The sequence below is a fragment of the Theobroma umbraticum genome, unplaced genomic scaffold, assembly GCF_002168275.2.
Source record: "Theobroma umbraticum cultivar Fairchild unplaced genomic scaffold, ASM216827v3 scaffold_95.0, whole genome shotgun sequence".
Taxonomy (NCBI): domain Eukaryota; kingdom Viridiplantae; phylum Streptophyta; class Magnoliopsida; order Malvales; family Malvaceae; genus Theobroma; species Theobroma umbraticum.
This window is the reverse complement of record NW_018397257.1, coordinates 5,717,987-5,743,057: the sequence shown is the minus strand read 5'-3', so window position 1 is coordinate 5,743,057 and position 25,071 is coordinate 5,717,987. Positions and strand designations below refer to the sequence as shown.

General features: G+C 34.7%; 2 protein-coding genes across 2 annotated transcripts; one reads left to right on the top strand and one right to left on the bottom strand.

Moving 5' to 3' along the window:
- Positions 1-3,824: 3,824 nt before the first annotated feature.
- On the top strand, positions 3,825-9,495 carry LOC110412259 (RNA-binding KH domain-containing protein). Its single transcript, XM_021422784.2, has 13 exons — positions 3,825-3,975; positions 4,201-4,413; positions 4,515-4,591; positions 5,403-5,513; positions 5,722-5,790; positions 6,842-6,898; positions 7,075-7,113; positions 7,229-7,333; positions 7,497-7,579; positions 7,678-7,759; positions 8,774-8,917; positions 9,021-9,095; positions 9,182-9,495. Exons 2-13 carry the CDS (start codon positions 4,218-4,220, stop codon positions 9,299-9,301), a joined length of 1,158 nt encoding a protein of 385 aa, XP_021278459.1. The 5' UTR covers positions 3,825-3,975; positions 4,201-4,217; the 3' UTR covers positions 9,302-9,495.
- Positions 9,496-10,230: 735 nt separating this feature from the next.
- LOC110412260 (F-box protein At1g30200-like) lies at positions 10,231-11,514 on the bottom strand. Its single transcript, XM_021422786.2, has one exon. The coding sequence runs from the start codon at positions 11,127-11,129 to the stop codon at positions 10,353-10,355; it is 777 nt and encodes a 258-aa protein (XP_021278461.2). The 5' UTR covers positions 11,130-11,514; the 3' UTR covers positions 10,231-10,352.
- Between the last annotated feature and the right edge of the window lie 13,557 nt (positions 11,515-25,071).

Sequence of the window (25,071 nt, the reverse complement as noted above, 5' to 3'; positions counted from 1 at the left end):
CAAGGCAAAGTGGCTAAGAATTTGATATTTTCACAATTTTTGAATTTCTTGCTGATAGGATTTTATCTGATAGACATTTTCAAACATCCTTAGCAAAATGGTGCTCCCATTAGAGATACTGATCTTGGATCATAGTTGGCAAAAAAAGATGGATGATAAGGGCTTTGTAAGAGCACCAGCAAGTTAATCTTTTAATGAAATGTAGGACACAATAAAGGACCTGTAAGCCATATGATAACGAACAAAATAGTAGTCAATGGAAATATGTTTCACGTGAGAGTGAAACATAGGATTAACAGAGAGATATGTTGTTCCTATGTTATCACAGAAAATTTGTGGAGATGATAAACACTTAACATGCAACTCACGAAGTAAGTTTTGAATCTAAAGAACCTCAGCAGTACAAGAAACAAGAGCATAATATTCCACTTCTGTTGACAAATGAGCAATAGACTTTTGCTTTTTAAAACACCAAGAAATTGCATTACCACCCTAATAAACATTGTACACAGATGTGGATGTGCTATCATCACGATTGCCCTCCTAGTTTGCATTTGTGAAGGCATTGACACAAAGTTATTGGTGGCATTGAAGGAAGAGACCATGATAAATTGTGTATTTTAAGTAGAGTAGGATCTGCTTGGCTACAGACCAATGAGTCTCAGTAGGGGAATGCATGAACTGAGCCAACTTGTTGACTACATAAGAGACATTAGGCCAAGTGAGTGATAAGTATTGGAAAGTGCCAATTACCTGGTGAAACTTAGTTGCATCTGTTGGTGGAGAGCCATCATGAAGCTGAAGGGATTGACTAGAGGACATAGGTGTGGTACATTCCTTGGCTCCGACCATATTTGTGCGTTTTAGTATGTCATGGATGTACTTATGTTGAGTACGAAGAAGACCAAAATTTTTCAAAAGTACCTCAATACCAAGGAAATAATGAAGGTTACTAAGATCTTTGACAAAAAACCAAGTGGCCAAAGCTTGCAAGAAACATTGAAGAAATTTGTTGTCATTGCTAGTGACAATTAAATCATCTACATAGACCAAAAAATAGAATGTAATGGCATTGTTATGATAAATGAAGAATGAGGCGTCACTTCGTGAGTTAACAAAGCCATAAGATAGTAAAAAGCCTTTTTAACTCAGTGTACCAAGCTCGTGGTGCCTATTTAAGTTCATAAATTGCCTTTCGCAATTTACAAACGAAAGTTGGATTATTCTGATCAACAAAACCAGATGGTTGTCGCATATTCCTCCTTAAACGGTGTTTTTTAAGAATTGCTTCTTCTTTAAATATCAACTCAACAAAACGATACTGTTTTGCCACTCAAGCCTTCTAAAACCTTACATATTCAAACCTCTTTTTCACTCTTCCCAAAACCTTACATATTCAAACCTGTTTTTCACTCTTTCTCTTCATTTTCCCCTTTCATTCTCTCTTTTAACTAAAAACCTCTACTTTCTCTTTACAACAGAACCCTAATTACCAATTCTACTTATCTCCTTTTCACACTCAACCTTCTACATTACTGCAAAATCAGCCAAAAAAAAAAGAGTAAAATCCTTTTCTATTCCCTTTCTCAAACACTTCTTTTGTTTTTTTTTTTTGCTTTGTTGCTTTTCTTTATTCTGCTTGTGTGTGTATTATAGTGTAAGGCTGCTAAAAAAACTAAGGGTTTATTTTTGTTTTTTTTTTGTTTTTTTCAAATAATCTAGTTCTAGGGTTTCTATTTTTGTCAAAAATTTCCTAAGGTTTTCTTTTTTTTTTTGGTTGAAATGGCTCCATTTTAATATGAAGATTACAGGTTTTTACACCCATGATCCTGTTAAAGGGGTGGGAATACACCATTCAGTGCACAAGGAAGAGTCTTGATTCCTCTTTAAATAGTGTCATTTAAAAGTTACTCCTTCAAATATCACCTCAACAAAACGAGACTGTTTTGCCACTCAAGCCTCCCAAAACCTTACATATTTAAACTTATTTTTCACTCTTTCTCTTCATTTTCCCCTTTCTTTGTCTCTCTTTAACTGAAAAGTTCTCCTTTCTCTCTACAACAGAACCTTAACTACCGATTCTACTTACCTCCCTTTCACACTCAACCCTTTACCCTACTTCAAAACCATCCCAAAAAAACAAAGTAAAATCCTTTTCTATTCCTTTTCTCGAACACTTTTTTCCTTTTGCTTTTTTTTTTTTACTTTGTTACTTCTTTTTCTTCTACTTGTGCGTGTATTATAGTGTAAGGTTGCTAAAAAACCTAAGGGTTTCTTTTTGTTTTTTTTTTTCAAATAATCTAGTTCTAGGGTTTTTGTTTTTTCTAAAAACTTCTTAAGGTTTTCCTTTTTGTTTTCGAAAGGCCTCCATATTAATTTGAGGATCGTGGGTTTTTACACTCCTATTGAAGGGGAAGGATGGCAAAACAACCAATTCACCCTTCTACCTTGCTCCATTGAGTGAGATATTCTAGTGTTGGGTAGGGTGTCCATGCGCACTATTACTGGGCATGGTGACGAAACCATGCCCAATTGGCTATTACTCTTTTGCTTGTTCTTTTTTTTTTCTATTTTTTTTATTTTCCATAATGTTCTCGAGTTAAGTTTGTTTTAATCATAGTCTTTTACTTTAATATTTGTTTAATCCGTTTTTAGGCTTGATTAGTTAATTAAAACTATTTTTGGGCCTAGCCATTGGGCTTTCCTCCTTTATTAACCACAAGGTTCAAAAATGTCCTTAAAGACTAAACCCTAAGTTAGGTTAGATAAAGACCTAAATGATTAAAGATAAAAATAAAAAAATATAAAATAAAAACAAATTACAAAATTAAAATAAAAATGATTTTAAAAGAAAATGGGTGTCTACAATGTGCTACTACTCCATCTCAATCCACACTGCTTCTGATCACATTTGATGATTCTCAAGAGTAACTTTCACCATCACCAAGAGAGTTATTTCTAGACTCAACACCTCAAAGCTAGCAACAACCAATCATGGAGAAGAATCACCAATTAAAAAAAAATACAAAATTAGGTATAAAACATTTCAACTCAATATAATTTCATCTTCTTACATCAAAATATATGTAATAATGAATTATTTTACTTCAACGGAGGTTACTCTTCCAAAAAACAACTTGAAAGACCTCAATCCTAACTGCAACCTTCTTTCTAAAGTTTTGGTCATAACTATATGGTTGCAAACTAAAACCTACATTTACAACTCCTTATGACTTTATGACATAAATAGATTGCCACTTTAAATAATTATGCAACTTTTGATGACAATAACCTCAATTACAGTTTACATTTACAACTCTTAAATAGATTACTGCTTAAACAAATGTGTAACTTTTGATCTTTTCTGTATATATTGTAGTTGATAAATAGCTTTATAAATAATTATGTGCAATAAACACTATATGATTATTGACATATAGACATATTTTAACAAATATTGTTTTATCCATATTACACGAGTGCATTGCACAAACGAGTATACCCTAATTTTATAAAAAAATACATCATCTCAAAGATTGTACAATTTATTTTAATTAATCAAATACAACATAATACATCGATTGATTTTTTTTTATTAAAATGTATTAGGTTCAGGTTAAACCGTAACATCATATTAAATGTGGTCATTATTTAAGCGGATGGATCACTTTACGTAATTGGGCTTCTTTAAATTTTGAAATTTGGCAATCAATCTGAAATTTTCAAAAGTCCAAAAGCCCATGACCAAATTTTGCCCACCCAGAACAGCATTTCGGGTTCTTTTGTATAATTGTTTGCGCTTTCTTCCAGCAACCTCCAAAGAAAGTGGCAAAAGCAAAAAACAAAAATACAAACAAACCCTTCCTTCCCCAAGCAGAGCCACCCCAGCCCAGCGGCCTCCAACTGGGGCGTGAGTTGGCGAGAACTGCAGCTGTCGCTTCTTCAGTTTGGTGCCAGCTTCTTTCTCTTCTCAAGGTTTGTAGTTGCTTCTTCAGCTTCATTTTTCTGCAATTTGTTTCTTCATTTTGTTGAACAATTTGTTATTCTAGATGTTGAGTAAAACTTGTCTTTTCAGTCACTCAATTGTTATGTTCTAAGGATAACATTAAATAGGAATTGGAAGCAAAAATAAAAGTACAAATTTTTTAATTTGCCTGAAAAGCGAACGACACGCTTAAACCCCATTCTTCTCTCTCTTAGGATTTTTGAAGGTTAGGATGGAGCAGGAGAATGTGGAAGACGAAGTGAATCTGCAACAGAAGAAGAAGCATAAAGGAAAACACGACAAACCAAAGCCTTGGGACGAAGACCCAAACATTGACCGTTGGAGGATAGACAAGTTCGACTCTTCTTGGAACCCCGATGGGTTGCTCGAAGTCAGCTCTTTCTCCACTATCTTCCCTCGCTACCGAGGTAATTAACTAACTTCCTCACCATTTTTTGCTTTTATTACTAGTTGGAAATTGCACTTACGTTTGGTCCTTTTCTTTTTTTTTTTTTTGGTCTTAATTAAGAGAAATACTTACAAGAAGCTTGGCCAAAGGTTAAATCTGCTTTGAAAGAATATTGTATTGCTGCTGAGCTCAACTTGGTAAGCTTCGAAGTCCTACCAAATTTGGTCATGTTTTGCTATTTAATGATTTAATCTAGTGATCTTTTGTATTCTAGATTTTAGTTTGGTTAAAGTAAAAACTGGTGGTTTTTATTTTGTTCGCTTTTAAAGTGGAACACCATGGACTGTAACACTATGGTTGGTTGAATGGATCCCTTCTTAAGTGTTCTAAAAGTGTGAGTGGAAATGAACTATTGGGATATAGCACTGATCTTGTTTGCTTGAGTAGTGGAAAGCAAGGAAATAGATGTAATTTACTTAATGCTTTTACAATTTTGCCTTCATTAGTAAAAAGATATGCAAACATGCAAAATAAAAGAGGTCTGGTGTAATTGCTGGTATATTAATAGAATAATCATGCATACAATTGGGTTACAAATGATTTACAGGGACAACATCTTTCACTCCGTTCTTGTTCCCTAGAAGAAAAGGAACTACGCCTTTCACTTCATTTCACTTGTTCTTCTTGATACAAAGACATTCTGGTGTCTTGAAGCCCTGCTAATTGTTCCTTGTCTTGAGAAAGCTGTCAGAGTGATGGATCAACTTCTGTCTCAATCATAATTTGATATAATTCTTATGTATTTTCATGTAAATCAGATTGCATTCTTCAAAAGATTCAAGTGTCAGCTTTCTTGAAATATTTGATAAATGCTTGACTGCGAGAGATTTTTGTTTCACTTGTTTCTTTGAAAGTCAGATTAAATTGATTATTTTCAATGTACTATTATTTTCTTCATATATGCATCTGTGTTGTTTGCCATGTGATGTGTATTTAATTGCTGTTCAGGTTGAAGGGTCCATGACAGTTTCAACAACAAGAAAAACTAGGGACCCTTATATTATTATCAAAGCCAGGGATCTCATCAAGCTTCTATCGAGAAGTGTTCCTGCACCTCAGGTGGACTTGTCAACCAGGCTTGTGTTTTCATCAATGACAAACTAATTAAATGCTTGATTACTTCTCATTAATTTTTCTACTGTTTCACTGGAATAGTTTTTGCTCAGTACTTGAAACCATTTGTATGAAGGTTGTTTTTCCATAGTGCAGATTGCTAGGTTTTGAGTTTAGTAGTTTGAATATAGTTCTTACTGTTTATTTTACTTAGGCAATCAAAATACTGGATGATGAAATGCAATGTGACATAATCAAAATTGGAAGCTTGGTGCGAAATAAGGTATGTATTTCTTAAATTTCTTAATCTAAAAGATTATAACTTTAACCGATTTACTTTCTGAAATCTGGTAATGGTTTCTATTGGCATACAAGGGGATGCTTGAGAAGTTGGCTGGAATTTTCTGTCTAGCTTCGAGTGTTTTTAATATTTTCACTTACTTGAGTGTCCCATGCTGATCAATGGATCTTATATTTCTGGAACCACCTAAGTCTTAATTCTTGTAACATGCATTCTTTTAGCATTATTTAGAGCCAACTATATTGAAACATTGCACTCAATAAGAAGAGTTCTTGCCTACATAATGCCCCATCAAATTAAGATCATAATATCAGGGTGCCTTAGCTTTTATTCTTTGAAGCTAATTATGCACAAACATCAAGTCTATAGTTATGCTATTTTAGTTTGATACATTTTATGTATCTTCATATAGATTGATGTAAGATCATTCTTTTGTGATATATTTATCATTTGATGGCTGTGTGGGCAATGCAAAACATGGTCCAACCCATAGTTGTTAAATTCCAATCTGGATCGTATAATCTTATGAGTATGGTCTGAAAGATTTTCTAAGTTTTCTATTCATCTTTGTTTCAGTTATTCATTCAATAGTTGTTAGAACATACACACATGTATCTATGTAGGTATATAAGTACATGTGTATATGCCTTTTCACAGGCACCAGCATACTGCATAGACACAATTACATTATCTTTGACGTAGCTATTTTGAACTGTTTTGTTAGTAACATACTGAAGGCAGAAACTAGATATTAGTTGTTTATGCATGCTGAACTTCTATTCATTCAATCTAGCCTTCCCGGAATACGCTATTTAGTATTCAAAGTGAAACATTTATAACTACTTGTACATCAGTGCTAGCTAGTGATTAGTAGACTCAATTTTGTGGTTCAATGCCTAGGCCCTTAAACAATCCTAAAATAGTATCCTGATTTTAACACCTTAGGTCTACTGAGAGTTTCTTGAAAAATCAGCAAATATTAGGAAACGTTTTATATTTGTCATTATGGTGTCTAAATATTTTCTTTTAACAGGAACGGTTTGTTAAAAGAAGGCAGCGTCTTGTGGGGCCCAATTCTTCGACTTTGAAGGTGTGTATTCATTCTTAGACTGATTCCTTGACAAGCTTCTGAAATAATCTCCGGAAGGAAAGGTGCAGCTTATGTTGAGGCAGGAGTATATACCATTGACTACGAGATGGTGTGTTGCAAGAAATTTCTGAAATTGTTTTCACTGCCTTACTCCTCCCTTATTTTACTGGATGCAGGCGCTTGAAATATTGACAAGCTGCTACATTCTTGTTCAGGTAATTGCTAACGCTCCTTGTATTTTTGGTTGTTGACCTGCATTTTTTTTTATCTGTGTTTGAAATGGAGAACCACAAACTGAAAACGTTTTCCATCTGGCTAATGATGGAATAGGGAAACACTGTCGCTGCTATGGGTTCATTTAAAGGTTTAAAACAAGTCAGGAGGATTGTGGAAGACTGCATAGAAAATAAAATGCATCCTGTATACCATATCAAGGTGCTGCAGATTTGACTTGCAATTTTGGTTTTACTTGGTGTTGCTTGAAATTATGTCAGTATAGATGTGATTTAAAATTCTATGAGCACTCACTGACACCCATCTCCTTTCATTTGCTGCCTTACCGCATCTTCATTTTCTCTGGCCTTCCTTTCTTAACTAGATTCTCATGATGAAGAAAGAACTTGAGAAGGATCCAGCCCTTAAAAATGAAAACTGGGACAGGTTTCTTCCAAAGTTTAAGAAGTAAGATATCAATCCTGTTCATGTATGTTCTAACATTTTAATCATTTTCATGCTCCGTTCTGTTACATGTTCTTTTAACTACGAAATAATGTTTCCAGGAAAAATGTTCAAACAAAGAAGGTTAAGAGTAAAGAGAAGAAACCATATACACCCTTCCCTCCTCCTCAGCAACCTAGCAAGGTAAGAAAGCTGCTTGTCTCTTTTGGTTTCCTTTGGTAACTTGTTTGCCTTTTGTCTCTTTGATTGTATTAGGACCAAATTTTGCCTTGTCTGTTAAGTAAGGTTTTTCTCCAAAACATTGTTCTCCGGTTCAGTTTTTATTTTTAACTTTTGTTTGTTTTAGAACAGACAATAGTAGTTGTGTAGCATAATCTTGTTTTGCTTAGCTGAATATATTTGCTTTAAGAACTGCTGATCAAAATCTTAATTATGAGTCAATCATCTAGATGCCTCCACCTGCTTTTAGTGTGAGGGGATTTCAGCATGGGAGAGTTGGAGAGAAAATCCCAAGAAATTATGTAAAAACCATGGGTTGTGATGATGGCCTTTAGCTGATTCTGTTTTCAAAATGAATTTGTAAAATTTTTTTCTTAGCTTGTTAGAGCTTTACTCGTAAATTATTTAGTTGTTTTAACTGTAAGGGGTTTTAGCACAGATGAGTGGGAGAGAGACAACCAAGGTTTTGTGCAAGCCATGGGTTGCCATGAAAGCTTTTAGCTGATTCTATTTTCAAAATGGATTATATCTTATCAGTAGCTTGTTGGTTGATCAACTTTTGTCAAACTTATAGGTGTATGTAAACTGATCTACATAGGACTTGGAAATTTATTCTATTTGGAAGGTGAATATAGAGTCAACCATGAGTAGTTCTTACTTTGCTTTTAGCATTCATTTCTGTAAGTAGTTGATTTGTCCTTTCCCTTTCTTTCTGAATAGAAAAGGAAGATAAACTATTCTTTTTCTTGGGATACGTATTTGAAGCAAGAATTCTCCCCACCCCTTTTAACCCTTTAGGCTGTCCTGATTTTCTCACTTACTGTGTCAGAACATTAGAATGCATACAATATTACAATTTCTTCTTTGAGCTAAATGTGTGGAATGCAGTCTTTTTCTTTTTCTTTTCTTTTTTTTTTGGATGTTTGTGGAAAACAAACTAACATGTACTGGTATGCGACACTTGATGATATCTTCCAGATTGATCAAGAAATGGAATCTGGAGAATATTTCTTGAGTGAGAAAAAGAAATTAGCTAAGAAGTGGCAAGAGAAGCAGGAGAAGCAGGCGCAGAAAACAGCTGAAAACAAAAGAAAAAGAGAAGAATCATTTGTTCCTCCCAAGGTTCTATTTTGAAGTCCGCAAGGCACAGGCACCTGTGTCCATCCATTTTTGTTTTGTTTTGTTTTATTTATTTATTTCTAAAAAACCTGTTTGCCTGTTGCAGGAACCTGTAAAGCAAGATTCTAGAAAGTCAGAGAATGATAAGGAAGATGTTGCTGCCCTTACCATGTCATTGAAGGTAATTTTAATTCATAAGATCTCTTTTCATTTTTGTTAAAATCAGCAAGTATATTCTAACAAATCCCACCTTGGTTTCCGCTGCAGCAAAAGGCCAAGGAGTTTGGGAAGCAAAAATCTTTCCAAAATATCAATGCAGAAGAATATATTGCAGCACCTGCTGGGGAACAACCTTTAAAGAAGAAAAAGAAATCCAAGCATACCTAGTATAGGCTACTATGAATGTTAGGCTAGACAAGTTCATGGTAGGACAAAGTTTTGCTAAATATTTGCTGGCTTTTGCTCAATCCCATGACGCGGATGTGTTCCATTGTTGAGAAACTGCTGATGTTGCATTCTTCAAAGTCTGCATAGACTAGTTCAAAGACACTCATATATTGAAATTTGAAATTCATTCCTCATTTTGTTCCTTTTTCCTTTTATTTATTTGGCGATTAAATGGAGAGAAAGCATGGCCAAAACAGGAGTTCTATCTGATTATCCAAGCATACCTAGCATTAGCAACTTGTGTTAGCAAGTTTATATTAGGATTGAGCAAAAGCATACCTAGCATACAAGTTTATAGTAGCTTTGGATTATAGTAACTTTTGGATTATAGTAGCATACAAGTTTAGAACAAAAGTTTATATCCAAGCATACCTAGCATTAGCAACAATGCTAGTTATGGGTGCAACAATCAGATAGATATGTTAGGATAATCCAAAAAATATATTAATGCTAAGTTAGAACACAAAAGTAGTGTTCTTTTAGGCAAGTTTATAATCAGATAGATATGTGCAACAATTTAATAGGAGTTTAGCACCAAAGATGATAACTACATCTTCTAATTAATTCTACTTAGACAATCCAAAATGATAATGCCTAACAAAAATATTATGATAAAAGTCAAGCTAAAGAAAGATGAGCCAAATTGTTGGCAAAGACTCATCCATGACATTAATGAATGGTCATTGAGATTAGGTTTCTATGTTATGGGTGTCATTAGGCATGCATTAAACATTCATTTGGTGTATAGGTAGGTTAACAGTTCTTGTTTATTTATTTATTTTTAACTTTTCGAAGGCATAAGGAGTTATGTTACTATTTGACTGTTTGGATGGATAAGTTCTAGGATAAGCATAGGTGAAAAACAGGTATTAGCAATTTGCATTAATATATTTTTGGATTATATTTGGAGAAATATAGAGAAAAGAGATGTTTGAATTGCAACTCTGTATTAAGAATGGAATCTTTAGCGTTGCATATATTATTTTACATCTCAAAAGGAACTCATTGTCATCACGTAACTCTTCTTCACTTTGATCATCGCCCTTAGAGCTTCGCTGAAAGCCTTCCCATCTCCCTCCAAGTCCAACTTCCCCACTGTTAAATCACTATTCCCCCTTTCAGTCGTCCCCGCAACAGGTCTGGTAAGGACAAGTGTCGCCCCTCTCATCACATACCCTGACTCTGGCAACTCCAGCACGGGCAAGTACCATAGCTTCATGCTCAATTCTGGAACTGGGGTCCTCTCCAATGTTGATGATTCTAATGTTTCTTGTTGTGAGTTCATGGAATTCCTAAGCTGAACCAGCTCTTCTGTTCCCATATGAAGCTTCCCTTGCTTATTTGCATCAGAAATCAGCAGTCTTTGAAGCATTGGAATTGGATGGTCAGCCAAAACTTTCTTGAACCAATGATGCCTAGTTGATGCCGCAATCAAGCAAGAGATGGTCCATATAACTCGTAGTTTCAGCTCATCATCGGTTAATGTCTGCTCCATGCATTCCTGCTCTTTTAGTTGGAAGCAAAAGCTTGATGACGAAAATTTGTTACTTCTTTCAAAAGATGTCGCTCCAAGAATAATGCAAGTCTGCAAGTTGCTACCAAACTCTGCTTTCCATTGAAGGAAAGAAGCTCCACAATCTGACCCCAAGTCATCCCCATGTGATGGAAGCTCTAAATGCAATGATTTTATTTCCTTGAAATTCTTCAAAACTCCATTTGGCTGATGATGTGAACTATCGAATGACCTTGATGCTGACTTCGGAGCCATAGAAGGATGGAAACATTTTAGTGGTTTGAGGAACAAGCTATGGACAAGAAGTCTCAAGGTATTAATATAAGAAGCCGCTGTGCATGGTTTTGACAGGTGGTGGGGAGTTGGGATTGAGACAAAAATGATGTCGGTGAAGGGAATAAGGGCAAAGAAACGCTTTGAGACCTAAAGACAATTGGCAAGAGATTTGGCATCTTGCAATTTGTTGAAGATGAAGAGAAGAAGAGCATCCGGTAGACGATCAAAGTTATCTGAATCTGAATCTTCTTCTGGTTTTGAAGACATTGGTTCTGGGAAAGAAATGGAGCTTTGATAGGAGAGTTTTAAAGGGGAATGATATTGTTAGGAGAAAACAGAGGGAGGGGGTACGCGTTTTGTCCATGGATCTGCACACGCTTATAAAGCTAGCACAAGCTGAGGAAAAGGTTGTTGACTGTGAAAGCCGTAAGGGTTTTCAAACTGACAGTCGTTTTGGTTCTAGGGGATTGTTGCTGCCCAAAGTTGACAAAGATAAGACCTCGGCGGCTCTATTGCGTGGCAAACTTGTCATCATACATTTTCTTTCTGATAGGGCTTGTCTTCACACTTTGGTCAAAAGGAAACGATAATCCTTAATTGTTTCTTGTATCTGATTCCATTTGTTCACCACCATAATTCATTCGTACATCTCGTGACATTTAACCAATAGTTGACTTACGGATGAAGTTGCATTTTGGCCTATGGCCATTAAAGCGTTAAGGTTTAGTGGATGTGGGTGTTGGAACTTAACAAGAAAACAGAGAGCAAGATCAAGCAAAAAAATAAAATAAAAGTTGTCTACAGAAGAAAGAAAATTAACACACTTTCATTCATAATTTCAACATAACATTAATACATAAAGAAAAAAAAATAAAACTGAATTTAACTGTCAGTTCATGGTGCAAACCTACAAACTAACAAATAACTACTGTCCATGAACTTCACATACATAAAAAAGAAAACTGTATAAGAGTAATGGCTATCATGGCCACAAAACAAAAGTAAATTAACTACCAACAACTCTCCAAGCTTAACTCCAACTTCAACACACCTCCTTGAGGTTGAGCTTGGTAACCCCCAATCTATCTCTTAGTGCCACAAACTGATCTTTGTTTAAACCCTTTCTCATGATGTCTGCCAATTGATCCTTTGAGAAGTAATGTTTCATATAGATTTCACCTTCTTTGATTGCATTCCGTATAGCATGGTATTTAACTCTAATATGCTTTGTACGACCATGATATACATGATTTTTGGCAATCACAAGTGCTGATTGGTTGTCAATCAGAAGCTTGGTTCCTCCATTTTGCTCAAAACCAAGATCATAAAGCATCTTTCTTAACCAAACTGCATGATTTGCAACTAAAGCTACAGCAATATACTCAGCCTCTGCTGAGGACTGCACAACAACCTCTTGTTTCTTGCAGCTCCATGTAAAAACAACACTACCAAAGGAAAAACAATATCTAGTGGTGCTTCGAGAGTCCTCTAAACTACCAGCCCAATCACCATCACAATAAGCGAGAAGTTCCTTGCTTTCATTCTTGAAATATTTGAGACCATAATCATAAGTTCCCTTGATGTACTTAAGTACATGTTTGGCTGCAATGAGATGAAGTTCAGATGGATTTTGCATGAATCGAGAAAAAACACTAGCTGCATACATAATAAGTGGTCTTGTTGCTACTAGATAAAGTAGACATTCAACTAAGCTCCTGTAATTTTAACTATCAGCTTGAGAACTTCCATTCCCTTTGCATAATTTGCTTCTTGTAACAATTGGAGTGTCAATAGCTTTGCATGATTCCATTTTAAATCGTTTAAGAAGCTCTTTAGCATACTTGGTCTGATGAATGCCAATATAACCTGGGTTTTGAATGAACTCCATCCCTAAGAAAAATGTCATCTCACCAAGATTTGTCATTTCAAACTCTTGCTTCATTTTCACTTTAAAGTCATCCACAACATAACTATCTAGACTAGTAACCAGCAAGTCATCAACATATAGTGAGACCAATAAATTCACAAAGCCGTTTGTGCTTAGTACATACAAAGTTGGCTCATTTACACTTCGATTGAATCCTTTACTCCTTAAATAATTGCCAATTTGTTCATAACAGGCCTTTGGTGCTTGTTCAAGACCATACAATGCTTTAACAAGTCTGCACACTTTGTTCTCACTTCCTTTTTCTACAAAACCTTTAGGTTGCTCAATGTAAACATCTTTTGTTATGAAACCATTCAAAAATGCAGATTTCACATCTAAGTGCCAGATCTTTCAACTTTCTTTGGCTACCAAAGCTGTTAGAAGGTGAATTGTATCGTGTCTAGCCATTGGTGCAAATGTCTCAAAAAAGTTTACCCCATATTCTTGAGCATACCCTTTAGTTACCAAACGTGCCTTGTATTTGTTAACCGTTCCATCTGCATTAAGTTTAGTCTTGAAGACGCACTTGACCCCTATCACTTTTTGGTTTGTTGGTTTATCTACAAGATGCCAAGTTTGGTTCTTGTTAATTATCTCAATCTCATCATGCATTGCCTGTAGCCATCTCTTGTCTTTAGAAGCTTTTGTGAATGAGTTTGGCTCTATGATAATTGAACTGCACCTCTCATAAATGTCTTGGAGTGACCTGGTACCTCTCACAGTAAGATTCTCATCCTCAATAACTTCTTCATCATCATTGAAATTTTGTGGTAATACATTAGCAATGATATTGAAGTTTCCTGAGCTTTCAACAATGCCTTTCTCCCAATTCCATTTATGGTCCTCATCAAATTTAACATCACGACTGATAAACACTTTATTTGTGTGGACATTGAATAATCTATAGCCCTTTGAAGTATCACTAAATCCCAAATGAATAGCAACTTGTGACTTTGAATCAAACTTTTTTCGTTTTTCATCAGGGACTTTAGCGTAGCCAATGGAACTAAATACACATAAGTGTGCAACATATGGTTTTTCTCCATTCCATACTTCATATGGACTCACTGCATCTAAGGCCTTAGTTGGTCGAAAGTTTAGCAAATTCACTGCAACATTTACTGCCTCTGCCCAAAATTTAGTTGGAAGGTCTTTCCCAAGCAACAAGCAACGTGCCATCTCAACCAGTGTCTTGTTTTTCCTCTCACTAACCCCATTTTGTTGGGGTGAATACGACACTGTTCTGTGATGTTTAATACCATAACGTGTCAAAAAATCTTCAAATTCCTTGGAGCAGAATTCTTGGCCATTATCTGTTCTTAATATCTTCATTGTCAAATTTGTTTCATTTTCCACCATGGCTTTAAATTTGATAAATTTGTCAAACACCTTAGCTTTTTTCTTCATGAAATAAACCCAACAAAATCTGGTTAGATCATCAATAAATATCAGATAATATAAGCTCTCATTGAGTGAGGGAGTTCTCATGGGTCCTCTTTCATCAGAGTGAATTAGTTGAAGTTTTGTCTTTGTTCTCCAATCACTACTTTTAGGAAATGAATTTCTATCTCCTTACCAAATTGACAGATTTCACAAATATTATCAATAACTCCAATAATAGGTAATCCATCAACTAGATTATTTGAAGCCATAAGCTTTAAGGACCCATAATTGACATGTCCCAATTGTTTATGCCAAAGTATTGCATCATTAGCACAACATTGATAAACAGTAACTCATTTTTTCTAAAGTTGATAGGAAAACGTTTATTTTTCATAACAACAGTGATTATTTCAATACCAATTGGATCATAAATTGTGCATGACTTATCTTTGAACCATAGTGAGTACTTATCATCAAGCAACTGTCCAACACTTAATAAGTTTTGGCTCACTTCAGTGGAATATAAAACATTGGAGATTGTTTTGACATTTGAAGTTGTTTGTACGCCTACGAATCCTTTCCCAACAATCTGTATGAAATCACCATTTCCTATCTCAGCCTTTGAATGAAAGCTACTATCAAGCACAATGAAAATCTCTTTATCATCGGTTATATGATTGAAGCAACCATTATCTATCAATCAAACATCATTCCTTGTGTGTTTCTCTATTATCTTAATCATAAACAGAGCTTCATCACAATCTTTTTTTTCTCCACTACAGCAACCTTTTCTTCATTATTATTTGCCTTAGCCTTACAAACTTTCTCAACGTGTCCCATCTGCTGGCAATATCTGCATTTGACATTGTGGCAAAACCAACAAAATTTTTCTAAATGGTTACGTTTCTTGCAATATGAACATGGTTGGAATTTGGCTTTACCTTTTCCTTGTTTTTCATCATTGTTTCTTTTGTCTTTCTCTTTCTTGTCATGGTCATATCTTCTCTTACTGTTGCTTATTACTTTGCCATGGCTTCTAACCATCAAAGCACCTTCCATTTGTCCATCATTTCGAATGCAACGTCTTTGTTCTTGAGTTTGGAGAGCATTCACTAGTTCAGTAACCGTAAGTTGAGAGAGATCCTTTGAGTCTTCTAGTCATGAAATCTTGGCCTTAAACTTCTCTGGAAGACTAACCAAGACTTTGTTTACAATTCTCCTCTCGGATAGATCCTCTCCTAGCAACCTTAACTAGTTAACAAGCTCCATGATTTTATCAGAATACTCTTTAATTGTCTCATCGCATTTCATTCTAAGGATCTCAAATTCTCTGTGTAAGTTGAGAGCCTGCATCTGCCAAGTCTTTTCACTCCCATGGAACTCATTCTTCAACCGATCTCAAGTTTTTTTTGAGTTATCATAAGTCATGATTCTTGTGAAAATGGCATCCGATACAATAGATTGGATGCAAAAAAGTACTTTATATCTCCTTGCTATCTCTTCATTATGCTGTCTAAGTTGAGCAATGGTAGGATTAGCATGTCTCATCACTAGAGGATCACATCCCACCTCCACCATCTCTCATAAATCAAAAGCCTTAAAATAAGCTTTCATCTTCACAGCCCATATCACATAATTTTCTCCTGTGCATATAGGAGTTACTGTTACATTAAAGCTAGATAATGCCATAGTAAAGACAATGAGATTTTCAGGTGAGAGAAGAAGGATGATAGCTAGGGACTATTTGAGGAAGAAAAAAATAAGAAGAAATGATATTGTTTGTGCTACAAGGGTCCCTTAAGATCCTTGATGCTGCTCTGATATCATGTTGGAACTTGACAAAAAAACAAAAAGCAAGAGCAAGAAAAAAAAAATAATAGTTGTCTGCAGAAGAAAGAAGATTAACACACAGTTTCATTCATAACTTCAACACAACATTAATACATAAAGAAGAGAAAAATTAAAACAAAAAGCAAGAGCAAACAAAAAAAAATAATAGTTGTCTACAGAAGAAAGAAGATTAACACACACTTTCATTCATAATTTCAACACAGCATTAATCTATGAAGAAGAGAAAAATTAAAACTGAACTTAACTGTCAGTTCATGGTACAAACCTACAAACTAAAAAATAACTGTTGTCCATGAACTTTACATACATAAAAAAGAAAACTACATAAAAGTAGTGGTTATCATAGCCACAAGACAAAAGCAAATTAACTACCAACAACTCTCCAAGCTTAACTTCAACTTCAATAGTAGAATCCAATAAGTATGAAACAGAGATAGTGAAGATACTTTTTAGAGTAAAATATTTTTATTTTTTAAATTTTAATTGAAATTATACGAAAGTTTATTAATTTTTAAAATACATACAACGTTTAAAAAAATATTTTTTATTAGACATATAGGTCCACCATTAGTCAATTGTTAGTATTTCTATCAACTTGCTAATGTGGCAAAAGTAAAAATATAATTTTACTCTTGGTTAAATTTTAAAATTACTATTCTATAATTTTATTTTTTATTTTTTTAATTTTAAAAAAACTCTCAAGATAAGAAGCATTGAAGATCCCTTGGGGCACCCCGATCAAACTCCCTATGGGAGCATTAGTGCTTCCCTAGGTAGCCTGATCGGGACTTTCAAGGGAGCACCAAATTTGGTGCTCCCTAAATCAAGCTCCCCAAGGGGAGCGCAGATGCTCCCTTAAAGACTAATTGGGGCTCCTAAAAGAGCACCTGGTGCTCCTCTTAAGGAACTCGATGCTTCCTTAAGGAGAACCGATGCTCCCTTCCCTCAATCGATGCTCCCTTTTCTTAGGGAGCAGCGATTGGTACTTTTTTTTTTTTTAAATTTTTTTTAAATATAATAATTTTTTAAATTAATAAAAAAAAGATATTGTAGTTTTTTCCGAATCTCTGTTAATAATGTTTGCATTTTTAGGGCGAAATATCCATTTCAAAAACTAATGGATCCGTTTGAAATTTCGACTAAAACTTGAGGGGTTGAGGTATTTTACCTTAGTTTTTATTATAATAGTACATGACATGATTTTGATATGCATTGACATAGTATATATGTCACGAGGGTTTCTTCTTTACACCCATGTGGCACTCAGCCACGCCCTTTCTTGGGTTGCTTCAATGGCTAAGCCGACCTTACCCAGTCGAGGATGGTCTCCTTTGACAAGATCACTGATGTGGAAACAAAACCTCTAACACCAAAATGCTCAATTAGCCGAGCTCCGCTCGCTAAGCCTTTGATCCGCACACTTTGTAAACTCCCATGTCAAGGCCTTACTCGAGATCACCACTTCTAAAAACCCCTTGTTTGGCCGCACGCTCACTCAATCGAGGCAACCGGTACTCAATAAGAAAAGCACACAAGCAACATGAAAGCAAGTAAGAGAAGGGATATTTGTATTTACACTCAAATATGCAAATGTACAAAGGTGGCCTAATCTTGCTACAATATGTGCCTTAGCACCCTAACCCAACAGCCTTGGTTGACACTCACTGTAGCCCTTCACAATAGCTCTCAAGTGCCCAACCACTCAACCTATATGTTCCCAACTCTACTCACTCTGCCACAACAACCAATCAACCGCATGGTCCCTTAAGGTCCTTTTTTATAGTGGGAAGCCTCCTCCAATAGTCCTAAGGGGTTCCCAATGGTCTTGGTTCCATTTGGAATCTATCTGGACTCTTTGACACACCTCTAGGTCATTGGCCAATAGCTAAGCAATCGTTAGCCTACCTATCGGGTTGACCAATCTTTCTCGCACATCCTGGGTCTGTCTTGCACTCCTCATGCTACCTGTCTGTGCTTCAGTCCGACCTGTTTGCAGGCTAACTTTTCCCGTCTGCAAACTAGAGTGGTTTCTGTGCCTATGTGCCTTAATCTGCGTGGCCCACTGCTTGGGCCTTCTATGCGCCAAAACTACCTGCCACAGTCATCTGTGCGCCTAAGCACTGCCTAGTGGGGGGAGATCTGCCCCATCTATGAGCCATGTTGCCCTCTATCTAGCCAGCTTGCCTAATGAAACAAAATGGGCGTGACATACACACATAGCAAAACTTAACAAGTAAGCTTTGAACAGTAGCCAGACACAAGAATACATACTAATCATCACATAAGTCATTTACTAGATGCGTAGCTATCATAATTTGATAGAAGGCTAGCTGTCTTAATACAAAATGGTCATATATGGTCCTAAGGTTAATAACACGAACTGATGTGGTTTCCAATGGAAGTCCTATTTCAACACTCCTCCGTAGGACTTGCTTTGCAAACCCCTAGCATCAATATAAGGTCTTCAAACCTCTCACTGGGTAATGCCTTTGTGAAGATATCTACTGCTTGCTCATTGGAATTGCAGTAGCTGAACTTGACTTCCTTCAAGTTTTTTGCTTCTCAAACTGCATGGAACTTCACATTAATGTGCTTGGTTCTACCATGATTTACAAGGTTCTTGGCAATAGCAATTTTTGACTTGTTATCCAAGAACAATTCAGTTGCTTCTTGTTGATCGAACTTCAAATCTAGAAGTAATTTTCTGAATCAGAAAACTTGGTTTATTACAGCTGCAGTAGCAATAAAGTTTGCTTTAGCAATAGATATAGCTACCACTTCTTACTTTCTAGTATTCCAGCTAAATGCAGCACTTCCTACGAAAAACACATAATCAGAGGTACTCTTGAAGTCTTTGACATCTCTAACATAATCACTATATAGGCATATAATCTCACTTCATTCAAATATTTGAAGTGTAAACCAAGGTCAAGAGTGCCCTACAGATACCTCAAAATCCTCTTAGCAGCTGAGAGATGCTGAATAGTAGGACTTTGCATAAATCTTGAGAGATGACTCACTGAAAACATGATGTCAGGCCTTGATCCACATGCATAAAGTAAACTGCCAATTAAGCTTCTGTAGATAGAAGAGTTAGTGAGTTTAGGAGAGTTGGCATCATTGAATTTATCATTTACAACCATTGGAGTTGCAATTGATTTGCACTTCTCCATATTGAACCTTTTCAAAACTGTAGCAATATAGTTTTTCTAATAAAGGAAGATACCCTGGTCATAGTGATCAATCTAAAATCCCAAGTAGTACTTTATTTTTTCCAAATTAGTTATTTCAAACTTAGTCTTCATGGCTACTTTGAACTGAGTTATGAGTTTTCTCCCAAGACTCGTAACAAACAGATCATCTACATACAAAGAAATCATCAACTTTCTTGATCTTGGACCTTTGAGACATAAACTTTAGGTTCATTTACACTATTGCAAAACCTTTTTGACTAGGGGTGAGCAAATGAGTGAATTACGTGGTTTGATCCATCATATTTAAGGACCAAATGGACTAAATATTTTTAAAAAATCGATCAAAATCGACCAAACATAAAGAAAGACCTAACCGACCAAACATAAAGAAAGACCTAACCGACCAAATATAGAATTAGTTTCCTCATTTTGGTTTTGGACCAATGGACCAAAATTTTATCATTTTTTTAAAATTATAAGATTAATACTTATAAACTTCATTTATAATTATAAAATATAAGAATTATATATAAATTAAATATATGTATATATATAATATATTACTTTATTATATATATGAAATTAATGACACAACTTATATGTTATAATGTTTTAATTTTTATATCAAAGTTTGCATAAATAATAATTAATTATAAACATTATGTTATAAAAATTAAGACAATAACTAATAAAATTATTAAATGTAATCATATAAATAAAGTCTATTATAAGTTACCGTAATACTTATGTATAAATTAAATATATGTGTATGTATAATATATTACTTTATTATTATGTATGAAATTAATGACACAACTTATATGTTATAGTATTTCATATCAAAATTTGTATAAATAATAAGTAATTATAAACAATATGTTATAAAAACTAAGATGATAGTTAATAAGGTTATTAAGTATAATCATATTAATAAAGTTTATTATAAGTATAGGAATACTTATATATAAATTAAATATATATAATATTTATACAATTATATATATTTATAACATTTTATATTATGAATCATTACCAAGGGGTAATAATTACAACATATTAATATGTAAGATATTTACTATCATATATTATAATATTAACACATAATTTATATCATTGAAAATATTTAACTTGTAATTTCATATTAATACAAATTTATAAATAAATATATAACAAAAATTAAATTACTATGATTATTATTTATATACGTACATATAATAAACTAATATATTTTAAGTATATTATTAATTAAGTTTACCATTAATTCTTCTTAAGATATATAAAAAATATTATACATATTAATATATATAAAAATATATATTAAAAATTAGTTTGGTTTTTTGGATGGATTGATCTAAAAATTTTAAAACCGAGAATCGACCAAAAAATTAATTGGACTAAATATTTAAACTAATTAAATCAAACTATTTTACCCAAATCGCATTTGATTTGGTTTGGTTTTGCTCACCCCTACTTTTGACTCCAGATAGCTGTCCATCCTGCTGTAAGGCCCTAGGGGCTTATTTGAGCCCATACAAGGCCTTTTGCAACTTGTAGGCCTTATTGACCTTATCATTAACTTTCAACCCTTCAGGTATTTCAACATAGATATCTTCCTGTAGGATTCCATTCAAGAGTGCTGACTAGATATCAAGATGATGAACCTTCAAACCAAAACCACAAGCTATTGCAAGTAAAAGTTTAACTATGTCAAATCTGGTCATTAGTGCAAATGTATTAGTAAAATCAAATCCTGACCATTGAGCATAACCTTTTACAACCAGCTTGGCCTTATGCTTGTTTATTGAACCATTAGCATTAAACTTGGTTCTAAAAATCTATTTGGTGCCAATGACATTAATAGAATTTGTTCTATCAACCCAAGACCAAGTTTTGTTTTTGTTAATCACACTTAGCTCTTTCTTCATGGTAGCTTGTCAGTGAGCTCATTCTTTGGCTTATGAGTAGCTTGTAGGATTTGTCACAAATGCTTTCTAGAGTCCTAGTGCTCTTAACAGCAAATTCTTCTTCATTAGGATCGTCATAAAGTTCTTGAACCACTTTTGGTAATGTCTTTGGACTAAGCAACGTATCATTTGAAGCCTCAATCATTTTTTACTTCCAGTTCCAATAAGCTTACTTATCAAATTTAATATCCCTTGCTACTTGAACCTTTTGGGAGCTTAAATTGAACACCCTGTAACCTTTGCATTGCAAACAGTAGCCAAGAAGGACTCCTAACTCGACTTTTGGTTCCAGATTGGTTCTCTTGGCCTTTGGAACATGCACATAACAGATGCATCCAAAAACTTTGAGATGGTCAATAGTAGGTTTGACATTATACCATGTTTCATAGGGTGTCAACTTCTCCAATGCTTTTATTGATAGCATATTTTGTAGATAAATAGCAATATTTGCTACTTCTACCCAAAAGTGTTAAGGTATAGACTTTTCAAACAGCAAGCATCTTGCCAAATTAAGCATAGTTCTATTCTTCCTTTCACTTATCCTATTTTGTTGAGGAGAATAACAGATAGTAAATTGGTACTTGATTCCAACAGCAGGTAAGAACTCATCAAAGTCAACAAATAAGTACTCCCCACCATTGTTTGTTCTTAAGTGTTTAATCTTGCAACTTGATTCAAGCTCAACTTGTGCCTTGAACTTTTGAAACATATTGAATGCCTCATATTTGTATTTGAGAAAATAAATCCAATACATCCTAGAAAAATCATCAATAAACAATAGGAAATGTTAGCTACTATTGAGGGATGCAATGCTCATTAGACCACATACATCGGAATGGATCAATTCAAGCTTCTCAAAGGCTCTTTTAGTGCTTTTCAAAGGAAATAGCAGCCTTGTTTACTTTCATAGTTGGCAGACTTCACAAATATCACTGAATTCATGTATAGAGGGCATTTTTGTCACTAAATTATCAGATTTTAGTAACTTTATTGTAGAATAGTTGCAATGCCCTAATCTCCGATGCCATAACTCAGACACAGCATAACCATCCTTCTCAATAGCTTTCAGACTCTATGTGATGCGAATCTAGAGAAAAAGATCTATTTGTCATCTTGATAGACATTAAAACATTGCCTGTAGGCTCAATGATAGTGCATTCTTTGTTTTTAAACAGCAAGGTCTAGTCATTGTCAACCATTTGACCAACATTAAGTTTTGACATACCTAATTCCTTTTGCTATTGAAACAGAAAATGTTCCTCTACCAATGGTTTCCAATAACTCCCCATTCCCAATTTCTATCCTTGCACATTGATTCTAATTAACTATGGTGAACAAGGATGCATTAGGTGATATGTGGCTTAAACAAGCACTATCAATTAATCAACTATTTTGCCTTCAGATGTCATAAACAATAACTTTTCTGTTATCTCAGCTTCCTCTGATACTTTAGCTTGTTGGTTTTGTTGAGTAGCCTTATTTTTGCGTACTTTTTCTACAAAACCTAATTGATTGCAACTTCTACATTTAACATTGGGTTTAAACCAACAATATTTCTCAAAGTGGTTAGTCTTTTTGCAATATGAGCATGCTGCAAAATTACTTTTCCTACCTTGTTGTCTTTGACTTGGAAGTGTTTTTCTTTCTTTGTTCTTTTTATCATCCTAGAACCTTTTGTTGTTGACATGAAAGACATTTTGGTCCTTAAACTTGGCTTGCAAAGTTGTCTCATCGAACTTGATCTGTCTCCTTGTTTTAATAGCTTGAAGGCATTTACTAGCTTTTACACTATCATTAAGGTGAGGTTTTTAGATTCCTCAAGAGCTGCAATATTTGACTCAAATCTCTTAAGCATGCTCACCAGCATCTTTTCCACAATTCTTGTATCTGAAAGCTCAATTCCCAAAAGCCTAACTTGGTTGACTATCTTCATGAGCTTATCCACATAATCTTGCACAGACTCATTCTCCTTCATCTTTAACACTTCAAACTACCTCATCAAATTCAAAACCTACATCTTCTTGGTTCTATTTGACCTTTAAAACTTCTCCTTGAGCTTATCCCATGTTTTCTGGGCTATTTCACAAGTCATAATCCATACAAGTATAGGTTCTGTTGCAGCAAAGCGAATATGGGATAGTGCCTTGTACTTTTTGGCTACTTCATCACTATGTTGTCTTATTTGGTTTATGGTGGGATTGGCTCTAAGCTCAAAGGTTTCTTTTTCATGTTCAACAACTTCCCAAAGGCCAAATGCTTTGAGAGAAACCTTCATTTTGACAGTCCATGATGCATAACTCTCAACATTGAAGATTGGTGTAGAAAGACTTGCTGTACTGCCACTTGATGCCATACTTGACTAAAAAGAAGGTTGTTTATGCATTATGAAGGTTTTTAAAGCTTGTTAACAGGTCCCTAAGATCATTAGAGCTCTGATACCATGTTGAGGTTTAGTAGATGTAGGATCGAACAAGTATGAAACAGAGCAAGTGCAGATAGTTTTTATTATAACAATAGGCTACATGCTTCTGATATGCATTGACTTAGTATATATACATAGCAAAACTTAACAAGTAAGCTTTAAACAGTAGCCAAACACAAGAATACATACAAATCATCACATAAGTTATTCACTAGAAGTATACGTACCATAATTTGACAAAAAGCTAACTGTCTTAATACAAAATGATCACATATGGTCCTAAGGTTAATAGCATGAATTGATGTGGTTTCAATGCAAGTCCTCTTCCAACATAAAGCAACCGTGGTAGCCCTTCAAACAGAGAGCTTAGTTGAGTATAACAGGTTAAAATTCCAGACATTGAAGGAGTTCATAAGTATTGACAGTTTAGCAGTTGCCGGTTAGCCAATTAAAGAATAACAACTCCATTTTTATGACCAAATTATTTCATCCCATCTTTCGAAGTAAATTTCAATGAGAAAATTACAAGTATCAATACTACCAATTACACAACTTGACACTCCTTGTAGGACACAAAACATAAAACTGTTGAAGTCAATGGCTGACTTCCACTGCAGTGCTGTTTTTCAGTCTTAAGTCTCGTGTCTTTCTGCTGAGCTAGATTCTTGGTTTACGTCCCATGCGTTTCCAATGATCTCTTGTAGTTTATTTGACATGTTTAGTTGATATCTTTTGTGTTTATCATAATTGAAAGAGACAATGTACTTAGAAGCAGTTGGAGTAGTTGATGACTATGAGCTCTGTCTTTTATATAGATATATACACTTGCAACTGATAAGAAAAATGCGTTGCTGTGGTTCCAAAGTTTCTACAGAAAAGTCTCTCCCTCCTCAACTCTCTGGGCAGTTTTTGGTCCCGTTTTGAGTGTGCGTGGTGTGTGCTCCTTTTTATTGCAGAAACTCTCCCTTGTTGTGTGTAATGCTTGCTGACTCTATGCTTTTGTTGACCTTTTGACGTGTGGCTACTAATCTGCAACATTGCATGAGGGACTCTCAATCTAATGTAACACTTTTTTAGATAGTTTTAACAAGTGTATTCTCTTGTTCATGCTTTTAATGACTTTGTATATATTGAATGACTTGTAATGAAAATGTTGTATGAGTCTGAACCATGAAATAGA